At 30.1% G+C, this 18969-nt stretch overlaps 3 protein-coding genes across 3 annotated transcripts; 1 reads left to right on the forward strand and 2 right to left on the reverse strand.

Annotated features, from left to right (window-relative positions):
* Positions 1 to 902: 902 nt before the first annotated feature.
* On the reverse strand, positions 903 to 1886 carry LOC123920841. Its single transcript, XM_045973168.1, has 2 exons — positions 1847 to 1886; positions 903 to 1657 (listed from the first exon to the last, which is right to left on the reverse strand). The coding sequence occupies exons 1-2, from the start codon at positions 1884 to 1886 to the stop codon at positions 903 to 905; spliced, it is 795 nt and encodes a 264-aa protein (XP_045829124.1).
* Positions 1887 to 5077: 3191 nt separating this feature from the next.
* Positions 5078 to 5995, reverse strand: LOC123920842 (zinc finger protein GIS-like). The gene has a single exon (XM_045973169.1). It carries the CDS (start codon positions 5993 to 5995, stop codon positions 5078 to 5080), a length of 918 nt encoding a protein of 305 aa, XP_045829125.1.
* A 5763-nt stretch (positions 5996 to 11758) lies between these two features.
* Positions 11759 to 18969, forward strand: LOC123924579 (transcriptional regulator STERILE APETALA-like). Its single transcript, XM_045977524.1, has 2 exons — positions 11759 to 12069; positions 17797 to 18969. The coding sequence occupies exons 1-2, from the start codon at positions 11788 to 11790 to the stop codon at positions 18958 to 18960; spliced, it is 1446 nt and encodes a 481-aa protein (XP_045833480.1). The 5' UTR covers positions 11759 to 11787; the 3' UTR covers positions 18961 to 18969.

The following is an 18969-nucleotide window of genomic DNA, read 5'->3' on the forward strand; positions in this document are numbered from 1 at the left end:
TGGTCCGACCTTTCTTTTAGTTCAGATGAACTATTTATATTTTTACTTGTGATCAATAGTTAAACCCTAAACCCTAAACAAGTTCAAGAGTTAGTTCGTCTTCTTATAATAGTCGAACCTTTTCATTTTGATCGGATAAATTTCAGGTAGACCGCACTTGTGATCGGGCGAGCTCCCGTGTGTATGTTTTCCGACAATGGTCCGACCTTTCTTTTAGTTCAGATGAACTATTTATATTTTTACTTCTAAACAAGTTCAAGAATTAGTTCGTCTTCCTAATTTTCTCCTAATTTCGTTTTGTCTTCTCTAAACTATTTTGTTTTCAATTTTTTCCCGATATGGACAACCAAAGAAAACAAAAACAAAATGACGATAAATAGGAATCACATTCTATGACATAACAGGAAAAAATAAGGAAAAAAAAAGGAAAAAATACGCTAAAAAACATAACATCTAAGAAATTGAAAATCACAACTTTTAGAATCTTGAAGAAATCCGGTAGATCGGTGGCGAAGGCTGCAGTAAAGATTGACATCGGATAACACAAAAGCGGAGGAGCCGTAGAATGCTAACATGACGGTAGTGGAGGCTGCGGCAGAGATTGAAAGCATTAAGAAGAAGAAGAAAGTTTTTTGACGATAAGAAGAAATTTTTTTTTTTTACGCGAAGAATAAAGTTGTTTGAGACGTAATACAATTTGAAGAAGAAGCAAACAAATCAAAAGTAATTAGGTCCAAAATATAAATTCATAGAATATAATACATAAAATATAATTAATTGAAAATAAAAGTAGTCAAAATAATTTATGGTAAAAAATTAATTATGTTTGACTTAAATAAATGTGGATGAATTTCATTGGTGCCACATCATCATAGGGCACCTACCCTCAATTTATGTGAGGGTTAATTAGAAAAAACCAAATTATAAACTTGAGGACTAGCTAAAATACGAGTCGCCTGAGCTAATTCATGAGCTACTCGATTGGCTTGTCGCCTAACGAAACTGACCTTACAGTTATCAAACTCAGCTAATATTCTAAGACACAACTCAATTATGCTACCAAATTCAGTCTTGTTTACTGGTTTTGCTAGAATGGCTTTTGCTACTTGCATACAATCTGTTTCAATGACAATTGGTGTACTTGTTCTATTTGTACTCTTCAACCAACGTAATACTTCTAGCAGACCCATGGCTTCAGCTTCTGCAATATTTGGGCAGCCTGCAGATCGCTTCGCGTAAGCTTGTACGAATTGGCCTTGTTCATTACGAATACATGCTCCAACACTGTAGATATTTTGCTCCATATAACACGCAGAGTCGATGTTACACTTGATCATCCCTCGAGATGGTTTTGTCCACTTATAATCCTCTGGTGCTATGTTTCTGCAGCTCATATTTTTCTGTTGTTGTACCTTCAACCAATCTTGCAAATTCTCTTTTGCTCTTCTCTTAACCTCAAAGATTGTTGGACTTCTATCTTGCCAACATTTTTTATTTCTTCTCCACCAAATTGTCCAAAGCATCATAGCAATTTTTGACATGGTTACATGTTCAATCTTTTCAATCATCTCAAACATCATCGATACAAATCCTCTCGCGTCTGTCATGAAATGATTTATCTGCTGCCATTCATCAGTTTCTAGCCACACTTCATAGGCTGTTTTACAACCGAAAAAGCAATGTCATTCATTCTCTGCATAACTATCACAATGAGGACATTTATTATTACATGGTATTCCTTTCTGCACTAAACGACCCCGAACCGGAAGGCAACCACGCAGTGCTTGCCACAAGAATAATTTGACTTTATTCGGTACCTGCAATTGCCAAAGTTTCTTCCAATTACCTTCCACTTTAAGATGATTGTTGTCTACAATAGTTTCCATGAGTTGATAATATGCAGATCGAAAGTTATCAAAAGAGAAATTTTGAAAATAACCGTAGGCTACTTAACTAGTGGAACGGTCAATGGTCAATTGTAAAGAACAAATTTTCAATATTCAGTTAAAAAAAATTTGTTCGTGTTTTGGACTTTCAGCCAAAGAATAAAATAAATAAAGAAACAACTTTATTTTTTATGAGATAAATTTAAGAAAACAACTCTTCTTACTAATTTTTGAGAAATCACAAATATTTTTAAAGAATATTTTTGGATGGCATATTCGGTTTAGAAATATAATTATAGTAGGTAAAAATCACTTTGTTTTTTCTTCATTTGGAGAGGTGTAGAAAGTTCCTTCCAATAAATAATAGTATAACGAAATATACCATGATAAAAAATAAAAAAATCAATGTTTTGGACTTTTGGACCATGTATTGCTAATGGCGAAGAAAATTGCTATTATGATCTTCGGAGTTGCTTCTAGACCCCTCAAAAATCCCAAAATATCCTCAATTATTTGGATTGTAGGGTTCGAAATCGGATAGATTTGGATTGCAGGATCCAAAATACTACTTCAGACCCCCAAAAACACCATTGTGGAGTTGCTCACAAAATAATTATTTTTGTTTGGAAAATAATCGAGTATGAGTTGTATCGTACCCATATCTATACATCATTATTTGTGAGTTGAATCAGATTGAGTTCAAGTTAGTAAAATATATTAATTAATGACGAATTATGAGTAAAGTTTTGAATTAAAGCAATTTTTATTCAATAACATTGAACAAGTTTGACTCATCTCAATTCATTTTGAACCATATTCAGTATTATAAGGTTGAACACACACAGTACGAGAGAATGAAATTACTCCCTAGTAATAGTATGTATGTTGTCTACTATGTTGAGTATGTATCACAATAAATTTAACGACAATCGAAGTTTCAAATTGTATCTTCTGCAGCTGCAAAGTCATCGTAATACAAATAAGCTTTGTCCTTTTGAGTTGACCCATTTCTATATTTGACTTTTGGTTTCTTTCTCTTTATATGTGTAGCCATACATACTATACTACTGTGCCACATGAGATCTGATCTGAGTGTGTCTGTTCTGATTTTGAAGTTTCATAGCGTATGTATATAGAGATTGTACTTGCTACGTACCTTACTATCTGCAACATCATCAATTGAAGTAATCTAAATAAATAATTTAAGTACACATGTTCTTTTTTTTTATATATGAACAACTTATTAATTTTAGGTCTATATATAAATATAGTTTTTAGAGAAATTTTTTTTTTTTTAAATAATATCCCGGAGACACTCGTTAGTATCTGTGAAATATTAAAGTTGTAACCGATGAAGCATAAGTGAAAGTGTGGATATTGGACAAAAGATGACAGCTCTACTTGCTAGTAGTAGTAGTAGTAGGAAGTACTGCCCTTCTCTCTAGAGTCCCTAGTCTCTGCTCCCTCATTCTGCATAAGCTTGCTAGCCCCTCCTCTAATAATTTCAAATCTTGGCTTCAATCCAAAGTCCTTTGCACATGGCTTGGCATGAGATTTGATACTTTAAGACCTGAATTCTGAATCATTTTCAAGAGAGAATTTAAGACGACCTGAACCTGAATCATGTTAATATGTTATGTTAGACTTAGACCCCTTTGAACAGAATTTAAGACCTGAATTTCTAGCTTTGCTCTATTTTTAGGCTTCTTTTGTCCATTAGTACTTACTACTTACTACTACTATTTTCTTCTTCTTAACCTTTGAGACCCTCTTCCACGTCTTCTTCCCACTGCTCTATATCAACTCAAAACGTCACACAAACGAACAATCTCATCATCATTTATGGAAACCAACCCTTGGAGAATATGCCATATCATTATCATATACTCTTCCTTCCTTATTGCCTCTAAGGCTGCAACACATATATATTAGGACCATGATTTGCTGCAAGAACACGCAGTAATCAATCTTATTCATTGATTTTATATCGGATGGTTTATACACATTTATCAAAATAATTTGGACAATTTATTAAGATTAGACTATAGGTTTTTTTTAACACGACTTAACAAGTGTTCCGAAGACATTGTTTAGTATACCATTTTTATAAATGTCTAACTATAGGGTTCTTGGTGAGTTCTTTTTTCTTTCATTGTTTTCCTTTTTTTTCTTCTTCATGTATTTGGGTAATACTCCAAATCTCCAATCCATGCATTACTCTTGTTTAAAAAATAAAGAAGTAAAATTACTTTTTGTATTTTTTCGATATAAATACTTTTATGTTCATTATAAATAAGAATTTGTTTAACTTTTTTTAAAAAAAGTTAAATTAACTCACTCAAATTGTCACTAGAAAGAATCGAACCTAAGACCTAAAAAAATTAGTTTAATTGAAAAAATATAATTGACATTTTTAGAAATCTTTGTCATATCTCTAGCCAATGTGGTCCAAATATGGGACGTCTCCACAACAGACAACAAATAAATCTAGGATAGACTCTGATACCATTTTAGAATTTGAGAGGTCTATAATCAACCACAAAAGCTAAATTGACTTGATAGTTGAGGTTTGCACTACACTTATAAAGACTATCTTTGTCATATCTCTAGCCAATGTGGGAATTCCAACATAATTGAAATATTTTTATTTATAGGAAAATGCTAAACAGTGCCTCGGGGCACTAGTTAAGGATACAAATATAGAAGTTTTATCTCGTAAATTGTGCATTTAATGTTTTAATGATGTGAAAAGTTATTATCTCTCATCATTAACTTTATCATTTGTTTCCTTTTTTAGTATGCTTAACTAGTGCCCCAGGGGCACTGTTTAGCATGACACTTATTTATAAATATATTAAGAATGAGAAAAGTAATATACATACTCTTTTGTTACTATCGATCCATTGATACGAATTTTTTTTTCCCACATACTCGTTCTGATTTTGAATATAAACAACAATGAATTAAACAATTCATACCATCTAATTATAAATATTGGTTAATAATTTTGAATATAAATTAACAAACAATAATAAAAGTTAAATATGTTGGAGAATTCAGGTTCACATCATGAGAAGGGGAAAATTCTAACAATATTACTTTCTGGTCGTTAAAAAAAGGTACATAAATTAGTCCAAAAAAAAAGTACATAAAAAGAATATTACTATGAAAAGCAAAATATAAAAACTTATTTAAAGCTTAAGTGACAAATCAAGCCCGAAAGATTTGTCAGAGTTGGAGATTTCTTCTTCAATGTTGGACTTTGATCGATGAATATCATCCTTGATAGGAGTAGGAGCCACAACAAATTTTTTCCCTATGTCTAAGTTTGAACTTGTAGCAATATTTGTAAAAGAATCTTCAAATTTTAGAATAGCACCAATTTTATTATTTGTACCATCTTCGATCCTTAAAGTAGATGTACCATCAATATCTAGATTTCCAACTCCGCTATTACCACCTCTCATATTTCTTAATGACACGAGAGAAGAATTTAATGTCTCTTGCAAACATATAGCACCATGACCATACCCAAGCCTATATGGGGGGTCAATCCTAGGTTTAAAATAAGATGGTTTTTGAATCAAGGACTCCATTCTAGTCCCAAGTGCCCTATAATAAGGAGATGTAAAATAAGTACTTGGATAACTATAATAAGGGCTAAAGTGAGGTTGCCCTAAACCTAAAGCACCACTATTATATCTTTGTTTCCGTTGTTTTTCTAAAGTGCGTTCTGCCTTATGAGCATTCTGGTGTCCTCCTAATGCTTGTGAAGTAGGAAATTGTCTCTTACAAAAGGAGCATGAAAAAGACCTGGAATTTGAATTATCCTTTTTACCGTTGTTCTTATGTTTCTCTCCGTTGTTGTTACTTGGAAAACCAGATGATGAACCAACTTGAATAGGACCGCCAATAAAATCTCGCTCTTGCACCTTTGATCCGGCAACCGAATCCTCTTTCGATAGTTTCACGACATCGATGGGCTTGTTGGAATTGGAGTTTGAGGGTTGATCTTGTCTGATTTCCTTCATGATCGCCACTTTTTTTGAGTTGGAAGAATCACCTTGATCTTGTGAAGTGGCAGAGATGCTAGAGGATTTGGATGCCATGATACAAATTAGGGTAAGCAAAAACTATGCCTTATGTTGGAGAATAGGATTGTATTTTTTTTATTTGATGAAAAGAGAAGCTAGTTATTATTTATAAAATATTTTTGTTAATACAAATAAATATCTTTATAAATAAGGAAAAAGTTTTGCAGTTATTAATTTTTTTAAAACATATTTGAATTATAATTATAATAGCTAAAGATTGAAATTAATTTGAAAACGATGTAAGGATTGCACCGACTGATTTATGCATGAATATATTTGCTTTCCTAAAATGATTTAAACTTTATACTACATGTGGTTAATTAACTAGTATTTACTATTTAGTTATATTTTATAGTCAAATCTTTCCATAGGTTATAGGTAGCATATTGGATGTGATTTCAAACTGAGAAACAAAATTGGAAACTTAGGTAATAATTTCGGACGTAATTTTGGCTTCATCAATGGATGATATGTTTTTATTTTCTTCTACACGGGTTGGCTTAATAGATTAATCAAGACTTGTACATGTAATAATATTGCACATGTTCAAATCACATTTTTAAAACAAAATTCAATTTATTTATTTATTTTGGCGAACATGTCTTTCTCAGCAAGTAACTTATATTGCGTCAAAAAGCAAGTATTATATAAGTAATTTTTTATAAGGATTAAAATAAAAATTTGAAATATTTATAAGGATAAAAAGCTTAGTTAAGTCTTAAACATAAAATTTATTAATTTTTATTTAGTTAAAAAAATATTATTTTTTAACATATTCTATTTTAATAGATGATCTAAATATTTTAAGAACTGTGATTTTTTATATAGTGAGTGAATCGATGATACATCAGCCAAATTTATTTTTTAATTAGGCCCAAAACAATTTTTTGTTTACACTAAAGTTAAGGATCGAACCCATAACATCTGACTTACTACCTAAATTTCTCACCATTAGGTCAAATCTATAGTGGCTTAGAGAAAATATTTTTTTAAATAGTGATTTTTGCTTACTTTTGTTTTTTTGTTATTACTGATTTCTTAAATGGTTTAAAAGTATTTAAATATTATAATTTCTTTAAATAGTTATATATTCATATATTAAATAAATAAACAAATATTTATGAAATTAGTTGCGACACGATTGTCCGCGGTGGAGCTTTGACAATCATTATGGCTACAAATGATAAAGCTCCGGCGACAAGCTACAGATGATAAAATAAGTCATTCTCAAATATAAGTACTCTCAGGGTTTGTGTTTGTCCTCCCTCCTTCGTTTTTCCTCTCTCATTTGTTTCCTTTTTTTGTTTCCTTTCTAATTTGTATGATATGATAGTGAATAAAGTAAAGTAAATAGAGTAAAAATAAATTTTATACTTATATATATATGTAGATATGTCGTGGGTAACAAAAATTCTATTAGGTTCATGTTTCCTTTTTTTTGTGGGAGATAAATTTTCGTCGAAATAAATTTTCAGTTTACTTAGGGTTTTGTCGTGGGTAATATCCACGGAAAAGAGTCATGGTCCATGGATAAATCTTTGGGAAGAATAAATTTGTGAAACATCGAGGGGATTGACAAATAATCCAATTGAAATTAACAAGTGATAGAAACTCAATCTTTGTGATTGGAGATTCCAAGAAGGTTCAATGTGGTAAGAACATGTCACTTAGCTTGTTGGTTCTTCGACGTTAATTTTATTGTCTCTATCATATCGTATTGTACTTGAGAATATGTTAGACATTGCATTATATTGAAAGGGTAATAAACTATAGAACTTTTAATAATTTTCATATCATGTGTAGATGGTGTATGATTTGCATCATATGATACACTTGATAAAATAACTTATATGGATGTCAAGTGGGGTTACTTGCAAGAAATATTGACAAAATCTATATAGCACTTTTGAATACTGGCCACAACCTATTAGTGCAAAACGGCATCGATAGCAAGAAATGTGGGGTATAATGTAATTGACAAATCTCTAATATACAAAAAAATATCTTTAGATTTGTATAGTTTGGCTACACTAATTAATGTGTGTTAAGTCTAACTAATAGAGGTTTGATTCATAGTTTCACAACACCGCTTCGATGCATTATATCAATGATGTTAATTTATAAAATTCTTTTTGAGTATTCTTTTATACTTTTGAAACATGTAAGGATTTTTTAATAATTTTTTGCTTATAAATTTTTTTTACTTAAAATCTCCAACTATCTCAAACATACTCATTCATTCTTAAGGTAGACAGATACAATACAAAGATCACATAACAAAAAAGTGAAGAGAATTTTCTAATAGAAAGCTTCAAAGAAGAAAAGCTAAAGTGTTGATGGGATGAGAATCTTGACTTCACCAAGATTTACTAATGATGTAAAAGTAAAGAAGCCAGGTCCAATAAAGGACTTGAACAAGTAAAAAGGTCCATGTCTTTTTTAATTTCTAAAGTTCAATAGTAGTAACATTCAATTGAAAGAAACCTCAATATTTGATCATAAATGAGGAAACAATGTTCATAAAGACTAGGGACACCTTGTTTAAATAGTTGCTAGTGTACTTGTAGTACTCAAGAAAATCTCAAAACATGTGAAGAAAGATGAAGGTGTTTTTCCTAATTCAAGCATTCAATTTATAAACCGAATTTTTCTTTCCTAATATAACAAATTAAAAGCATCATTGGAGAGTAGTACAGTATTGCTTTTTTTTATCTAGATTCTATACTCTAGATAAGTTGGTTTTGGTTGAATAATAACAATCATTGCAAATCATATAAACTTTGTCATAATAGTGGCACAAAAATGAGGGACAGTTAAATTCACGCTCACTTTAGTTTTAATGCTTATTATTACGGTGACCAAAGATTGTGGAAAGCAAAGGTTACAAATAGCACACTCTGTTAAGAGTTACTCCTATCTAGCAAAGATTTACTAAGTGTTTTTTGTTCATTAAATGAATTAATCAAATGAATTATTCCTCTCTCCATTAAATTGAGGGTAAATTTTATTTTCAACCCTTGATTTGGAAAGAGAGAGAAAGGAGATAAGAAGAAAAAAAAAAGGTGAATTTAAGGGTGATGATCAGCAAACTTGAGGAGCATGAGGAAAAACAAATTGAGAGAATCCACTCTCGAATTTAACGATAATCTTTCTTTTGTTATACTCCTGCTAGGAGTACAATATTTCTCTTTTCACTTTAGAGGTTAATGGATTCTTCTAGTAGTATTAGATGTTGTAGTAAGTGTAATAGTGTAAGATGAGTTAAGTTTCACATTAATTACTTAAAAAGTGATAGTTTGCCATGAGTTCAATATAGATGATCTCTCAGCTGTCCTCTTGTGACTCAATATTAGACACTATGTAAGCCGAATACATAGTACGGATACAAGTGTGATACAAATATGTGAATACCTATATTTTTAAAAATTTAAAATACAACGTCACGGCTTAGATATGCCAATAAAATTTAATAAATGTATAATATTTGTGAAAAATAAACATTAATTATAATTCATGGAGGATACATTAACATTTTTTTGGTCAAGTACTAGTGGATAGCATTTAACTTTTAAAGTAAAATAGTGGCAGTACTATAGTTCGAATCTCGGACCCTGCATTTTAAATACAATGAGCCGTTCTGATATAGTTTATTTATGGAATTATACATGTCAATCCAGAATAACGTAGTTTTATTATTAATTAAAGGAAAGTGTTATTACAGTATTAGTTTTTTTTTTATCAAATATGATATTCATTCATTCAAATTGATAGAATACATCGAATAATACAATTTCAAAATCGCTAAAAACTGAAAAGGATGAATCTGCCAAGAAAGTCACATCATCCACGTTAATAGCACACAATGGCAAAATGCCTACAAATGTGACAAAACATACAAATATGACGAAATTGAAATGATCGATCGGAATACCCACATCTCCGAGTCTGCAACATTGATGATGTCAAAGTCATTGATTGAATATACACTGATTTGAAACTATATGTCAATCTGAACCGAACAAACGCCCACCGAGATGGGAAAATAAAATAACACCGCAACAAGACGACGACCAACACAGCGTCGCACTAAGACAACAAAATCACAAAGGAAAAAAATTAAATATATGTGTAATCACTTATTTGAATGAAAAGTAAAGAAAAAATAATTTTGAATCACCCCTCTTTACGTGGATCAAGAATAAGAAAAAACTAGGATTTAGAAAATAAAGGCGCGGCTGTTTGGTTTTAAACTATCCTTAATTTTAATTTCTAAAGGATGTGAAATTTTTTAGTATTAGTTAAGAAAATAAACATTTCTATAGAAAATGTTACATTGAAAGATGATGTATTTAATTTTTTTTTTTGACTCAATGTATTTAACTTTTTAAAAGATTAGTAATGTGTATAGTCAGCAAGACTCTTAATTTATTTTTTTTAAAAAAAAAAACTCTTAAAAATTCAATGCAAAATATTAGTGGGTCCATTGTTAAGAAATTCAGTCCAATCTATAAGATATGTCTATTGGGCCGGCCAAAAAATTTCTCTAACGAATTTGATGGATTAGTTGTTAGGTGAACTTAAATCCCAGGTGAAGACAAAAGTATGTACTAAGTAAGTACTAACATAACATGAAAACAACAAACAACACAAGGAGATTCATATATATGAGGACCACAATTATTTAAGACAACATTACATAAGACTTTGATAAAACACCTGAACCATCCTACCCTACTACCATTTCATTATCATTCCTCGTCCTCACTAAACCTCCCAATTTTAATAATCATCAACTATTAATAATAAATGTATGTTGGTAATAAAAAATGTTATGTAAAAATCAGAGTATCATTAACTATTATAGTAAATGAATTAATATTCTCCCTATGAACTTTTATCAGTTGATAGGAACATCGTATTATATATGTAGGGTTGAGATTTAAATTATTGATCACATTTAATATATGTATTTCCAAAACACAAATAAGACCACCGACTAAACGACTCTATGACTAATAAATTCAGCCTTTGGGAACATAAAACTTTAAGTTAAATGAGAGATACTAATATTTTTAAGATAGTAGTAGCTAGTAGATGAATTGGTTCAAATCTTTAGAGGCTTGTACTTTTTAATAAGTGTTGAGAAATTTGATATTTAGATTTTATATTTGAATTGGGTCGGTCTTTATTTGATTCGCATTCGGCCCATTTAGCAAGCTCATGGGCGACTCGATTTCTATCTCTATCGATCCAATTGATAGTGGAGTTGGAGTTTGCTTTGAGAAAATTCACACATCGCAAAACAATGACTACCCAATATTTACGAATCAAAGCTTTATTCTTCACCGTCTTCACCACAATCTGGGAGTCCAACTCAAAAACAATATTGATAGCTTTATATCTCTCCGACATGTCCAAGACGTCGTTCAATCCCGGTGCCTCTCCTAAAATCGTGTCCTCTAAATTCTTATGTGACAAGATAACAGCTCCAACTGCGCTCTCATCCGACCGTCTAAGAATCAACCTAAAAGACCAATGGATCAACCTACAAAAACACAAATATTTATATTTAAATAAAAATTGGTTAATTTTGTTTATATTTTATTGTGGGTGATTAATATTTGTAAGTTAATTTATTACTATAGCAGAGACACAAATATTTAAGCAAATTAAAATAGAGAGACAGTTGTTTTTGGGGTCCCTCATTTTGTGTCCTTATCTCCAACCTTTTTGTCTTTGTTCCTTTCTGGTCCGGTTTCTACTTTCTTCATTCTCCACTTTAATACCTTTTACACCTCACTCTCATCATGTCTTCTTCTTCATCTTCTTCTTCTTCCTCTTCTTCTCCATTATCATCACTTCAACAACCATCTTCATCAATAACTCCTTCAAATGTTGTTGATATTCCTGGCCCTAGTAACACTAACAATGATGATGAATTTGAAGCCCCTTCTTCTTCAAGACAACGTGCTATGAATGAAGTTTGGCTTGAACCTGTTGTTGAAGCATTGGCTACTCAAGTTGCCATTGATGCTTCTCATTATCATGGTCGTCTTTCTGCTGCTTCAGCTCTTGCTATTATTTTTCAGGTCACATTTTCTATCTTTAAATTTTTCTTGTTTTTTTTTTCATCCATCAATTTTTTTTTAATAATTTTTTTTTATAATGTTTGTTTAAGTTTATTAATTTATTCAATTGAGTTGTGTTAATTATTTGCTATGTTGAATCTATGAATGAAAAATAAGAATTTTATTGCTTATGAATTAAGATTTGTGGAATCTAAAAGCATGTGTAATGTGATAGCTTTTTCAGTTCCGAAAATGGACAAATTATTGGTCAAGTCAAACAATATGCATTGCAATCTGCAGAGATATATGCAGTTTCTTTTTTATTTTATATAAATATAAATATATATAATTCAATTTAATTACTAGTAGAATTATTTTAATTTCATACTTCTTTTAATAAAAAAATAAAATATACTTTAACTTTAGACCCAATAGATTGATACATTCAAATTTAACTCAATAGATTCATTAAAAAAAAAACTTAATATATGGAATTTTTTTAATAAATCAAACTTAACTCATTTTATTATTCAACGAAATTTTGATACAAAGAGAAATAAAACACGATAACTAGCGTATAAAATAATCGGCTTTACGTAATTATGAGTAACCATATTTATTTATCGCTTAACAAATTTAACCTTAAAATTTAATTATTTTTTGAACAATTTATTTTGAGATTTGAATTAAGTTTTGTTTTTAAGATGCTTTAATTTGAAGTATCCTAGAAAAAAACAGTTCCTTAAAATCGGCTACTTTTACGTGGGTCATTTTCTAAACTAAATGTGTGTCCCTTTCACAAAAAGGGTAAATGTATTTTCTTGTTTGATTTGATTATATTGAAAATGAAAAGGCTTTGAATTTTGATGTTTCCCTTTCTTGGCATGAAAAATCCTTTTTTGACTAAACTTTTTAATTATTCTAGCTATATACATGTATCTATCTATCTAGTCCTAAAGATCCATGGCATGTCTTTTTTCAATTCTTTCTAAAAACATATACATGGTAGCTTTTAAGTTTTTTTTCAGAAGGATTGTTTTCTTAAATAACACAAGGAGGGAACACATGAATAGTGATTTATGTCTCAATACTATAGTGTCCTTGCAAAGCATATACTATTTTTATATATAGTTAGATCTTTGAATTATTTTATAAGTACAATTTTTGGTCCAGCTATAGATTCTGTCTGGTTGCATAGTTGGCGACCACATTATTTTTTATAATTGGAAGTTTATATTATTTTCAAATTTTCACTTAAACCTCAAATACTGGACAAATTTTTTATTATTTTATGAGTTTAATTTTTTTTATTCTAAAAACTTTTACACTGTCATTTCATGTGTCAAATTATAAGTTGTTGAAATTAAACAATTAGGATTAATTGATACTCTAATATGAAAATAATATAAAAAAATAATTAGTTATTCAATGAATCTTAAAAAAAATAATCTTTGCATATATATATATATATATATATATATATATATATAAGACTGACAATTAAGTATAAAAATTAACTCTTATTATACTACTTCCTTCGTCCCAATTTGATTGACACAGTTGACTGTTTCACGCATGCCGATGCATAACTTTGACGATTAATATTTTTAATTGTATAATAGTAAAAATTATAAAAATTTGATATTTCGAAAATATTCATCGAGACGAATCAAACAACATCTTATTTGCTAATATTTATTTTTGTTTATTAGTAGAAAAATAAGGTCAAAGCAACATGTGTGAATAGTGCACAACAGTCAACTGTGTCAATCAAATTGATACGGAGAAAATATTTATTAGAACTCCCGCTGTCTTAATTTTAACTCTTCTAAAAATGGAACCAAACATACACATATTTGGAGAATGGATCCTCTCAAATTGTAAAAAACAATCGAGAGAATAAATATGAAATCTAGATCACTTAAATTATAAAAATGAATAGATTGGAATTTGAAATAAACGAGAGAAATTGTTTAAAGAATAAATGGAAAGTGTGAATTTTGCGACAAATATATATAGATATACTTTTAAAGTGGATATTTTTTATGAATTGGCAAATAATATTTTATTAATTTTTTAATCTATCAAACTTATTCACATTATACATATATTCAAATAAAATGTGTACCATAACATTCACCATTCACCTAATAATAATGGCATACAAATATACAATGGTCAAGAGGCAGGCAGCATATGTATAAATGCCAAAAGTCACATGCAGTTCAATTCTTGCGATGAATACCCCATTCCTTTTGTATCTATCTGAGATGTTCCCTCTCATTGGTCTCTTACCCAATAAATTAAATAAATTAGTAGTAGTAGTAATTAAATACTAGTAGCTAGCGTGATATTATTAAATCTTGTAAATGTTATGACATATACTACACACATTTTGTATAGTGATGACATATTTGGTCACCTTACATAAAATTCATTGGGTATTGGCATTTTGCTAACAAGGGTCTCACACTAGTTAAAGAATCTAAATGAAAAAAAAAAGAGTTAACTTTACATTTAGGGTTTAGGGTTGCATTTAGTTATTTACATATAAATAAATCGAGTATTTATTAGTATTTGTGGAATTGATTTTGTTTTTAAATTTAGGATCATGTTTTTTTTATTACAAATTTTTTTTTTTTGGTCAAGTAGCCTAATGGCTAGAAATTTCACCCTTAATGTGGATAAGTGGGATGACCGGAGTTCGAATCTCAGCCCCTGCATATATAATGCGATGTCTTGTCAATTGAGCTAAGTTCACGAGACTTTGGTTACAAATTTAGGATCATGTGAAACAGTGTTTTTGGGTAATAGTTAACAAAAATAAAAATGAAAAGAAAACACAAGTTTTAAATAGAAAAGATTTTTTAAAAATATTTCAAGATATTAAATGCATTACTTTTAAAATTATATTATCATTTTTGTTTCCTTGAATATGGCATGGGAGATGTTGTTTAACATTTTCCTTAAATTTATTATAATTTGAAGGTAAATTTGGGTTTTTATATGAAGTTAATTTTTGGATTTATATTTTTTGTTAAATTCTTTCATAAAAGAAAAATTATTCGACTCATTTTTATATTGATTATACAAACATAAATAATGTTCTCTTCAACCCACTTTAGCTAAATTGTTCAACTCATCGTTTAGATTAGGGGAGATGTAGCATGTTACTTTTTTAAAAGTAATTTAAAAGGATGATAATATTTTGTAGGATAAATATTTTAAGCACACCTAATTGAAAATATAAGATTATTTTGTTACTCGTCTATCCTAAAATAATGATGATTTAGGTTGACTATACACACTATTACATGTATTTTGTTTTGATAATTGATAATATTTTTTTACTAATAAATAAGAGCCATATTAACTAGTGTCCTTTGTGCAATAGTTAAGAACATAGAAGAAAAAATTTTTTTTATATTGAAATTAACATTTTTTATACTTTTAAGAGTTTCATTAAACAAATTCCAAAATAAAAATACATTTTAGCATATAAGTTATTATTTATTCGATAAATATTTTTAAAATATCTTTAAATTATATATCAAGTTTTTATAATTTTATTTTTGGTAGAAATTTTTACTTTTTATAGAAACTATATTGAACTTTTTTAAAAAAATTATTGAACTTTGTTACTCGTCTATAGAACTTCTTATAATTTTTTTGTTAAAAAAAATTATTGAACTTTTTTGTTAAAAAATAACTTTTTATAATTTTTAAAAAAATTATTGAATTTTGTTACTCGTCTATTGAACTTTTTATAATTTTTAAAATATTTTTTTGGTAGAATTTTTTACTTTTTATATTGAATTTTTTTGGCAGAACTTTTTATAATTTTTATATTTAAAATTATTAATGATCAAAATTATTTTATTACTTGTGTGAAATAGTCAATTGAGTCATTGTGGGAGGAAACATTTTTCAAATTGAAGTTATATCATCATTTTTACTTTTCACTTTTTGATCAAGTGATAAAAAGATGGTTTAATTAATTGTGGGTGGAACATAACATGACTGGATATTTGTCTTTTGGCTTTGTTGGAGAGGTGTGTGTGTGTGTTGTTTGTAGCACTGGATAGATTCGTTTGTTGGAAGAAGACAGAGCCTTGACCAACCCTTTATTGGAAATGAAAGTGAAATATATGTGGGGAACCACACACTACACTTACTTACACTACCCTATAGTACTAGCTAGTTTATACAGCTTTTACTAATTAATTAATTTTTCATTTCATTTTCATACACACACGCCTACATCTATTATATACATACATGAACAGCAACTAAGATTTTGACTTGTTTCGTTATCTTACTCATAAGCTATGGAGTATGGAGTATGGACCACACCTATCAATTTCTCTCTTCTTTACATTCACCTTTCTTAAAATGTGAAAATTTAAATGGATTTAATTCTACGCTATAAAATACACATAGTATAAGATGAGAATGATTTATAGTATTTGATGAGTTTTATTCTACTCCCTCCGTCCCAAAAAGAATGACCCAGTTGACCGAAACACGCATGCCAATGCATAACTTTGGCGACTAATATCTTTAATTGTATAATAGTAAAAATTATAAAAAATTGATATTTTGAAAATACTCATCGAGACGAATCTAACAACATCTTATATGTTAATATTTATTTTTATTTATTAGTAGAAAAATATGGTCAAAACAATATATATGAATAGTGCATATATTCAAAATGGGTCATTCTTTTTGGGACGGAGGGAGTACCTCTTTATAATTTGGAGTTATTTATTCATCAAACTTATGAGAATAAGTCCATAAGTAAATTTGTATATGGTACTAACAACTAACTTGTAATTAACTTTTATTTTACATAAATATAGTTTGTTCTCATTAATTTATGGTAAATACTCATAAATTATGAAGGGATAGTTTAAAAAAAAAAAACATTTATATTTATATGTACTAACATATCTTTTAGATATTCTTTTTATCTAATGTGAAACTCTAAAAACTTTTACCTATATATAGATGTATTTTCGATCACATTAGAGTACCATAGAAGTATCACGGTTCGATCTCTCGTAACTGCGATTAGGAGGAGGTCGAAATCACTTAATGACAGAAATGACCTCTAAACCAGATTAAATGGTCTAGTTGGCTGGATACTAGTGGTAAAAATAAAAAATACTTAGAATATCTCCCTCCATATCTTATGATTCCGACCCGGCATCTATCAGTCTTTTTTTATGCAATATACCTACCCATCAATCTATGGAAGAATGTTATTATACTTTATATACACACTGGAATAGTATATACACTTGTTCCAACTTCAATTTTATCTGTCCCAATCAAACTTTCCATCTGAATGGGAACACACAATGACAATAGTATCTAGGATCTCATCATCACCTTCAACAGTCAATTATCTAATTTCAAACAAGATACTACTGACTACTATTTCATTTTTTTATCCTTTTTTTTTAAAGTATTTCATTTTGTTTCGTATGCCTATGCATCTATAAATCTTAGCTAAATGTTGAAATTGTTTGGTTAGACGTCATAACTGGGGGTTCGAACTCCAATCTCTTCATTTTGAGTGTTGTGTTTCTAATAACTTATTATTTCGTTCATCTAAAAAAATGCATATATAAACATTTTTTTAATAAATACTATACATAGCTAAAGAGAAATAAATAATTCTAGGAAACTTGCTTCATAGTTATGGGTTTTGATGTTTTTATATGGTTGGAAAAATGCATGCAGGTTTGTTCTACATGGAGAGAAGTGTCACGCTCGGATCTACTGTGGCAGAGACTCACAAGACGCATCTGGCGCAGAACATATAGATTGAGGGACACGTGGCAACTTGAGTACATCTACTGGCATCGAACGGCCAGGAACTTCACAACAGGTAGACACGCTTTAGTGGTCCCACAATATGATCCAGGAGACCACCACCAAGCTCTCATTTGCCGCTGCCTCACTCTCTCCGACACCCACCTTGCCTGTGGCTTCGTCGACGGTACTGTTCGACTCTTCAATCTCAACACCGGTGCACACATCACTACTTTTTGGTCCAATCACGGTCACTTATTCGGCCCATTTTCACAATCTATTTCCGGAATTGTAATTACAAACTCTAGTCTCGTTTTTGCAAGACTAGATGGTGATATTTACATGTCATTGATCAATGGGCCCAGACCTATACCCGGGCCCATTCCAGCACGAAGAGCAATTATTGGTGATGTAGTTAATAACGGAGTATTAGTAGAATTTGCGGGATGTAACCGATTTTGGATTGGTTTATTCGCGGGCCATGCAGGCGGAGCATTTCAAATATGGGACGCCCAAACGGAACAACGTATATTCGTTGGTGGTTCATTAACCGACCCGGAATCAGTTCAAGGATGGCATATGTTAACAGAATTAGTTGAACCAGTCGGTCGAGTCAGAGTAACAGAAAGAGAATTTGTAGTAGCATGTACAACATCAAGATTGGTTTGTTTCAACTTAAGAAATCCAGAGATTCTATTACGTGACATGGGATCCACAACAGGTTTCATGGTAAGTTCATTAGACATTAGCCATGAAGTTTTTGTTGTGGTTGAAAGAAATGGTGTTGGAACGGTTAGGCGCGTGGGAAATTTTGAGCGCGTGAGTAGGTTTCGGTTAAGAGGTTCATGGTTAAGGGGTTTATTAGTGTGCATGAATTTAGGGTATGTTATAACATATTCAAGTGGGTCTGGTTTGTTGAGAGTATGGGACATACATGAACCTACGGCAAGGTTGTGTATTACAATTGCGGTTAGAGATGATGGTGGAGAACAAGGACATGTTCATGGTAATAGTATGGTCGCTAATCAAACTCATGTTGCAATTTCATCTAATGATTCTTCCATACATTTATTGGATTTTAGTGTACAGTAGAAATATTTA

Source organism: Trifolium pratense, linkage group LG4, assembly GCF_020283565.1.
Source record: "Trifolium pratense cultivar HEN17-A07 linkage group LG4, ARS_RC_1.1, whole genome shotgun sequence".
NCBI lineage: Eukaryota > Viridiplantae > Streptophyta > Magnoliopsida > Fabales > Fabaceae > Trifolium > Trifolium pratense.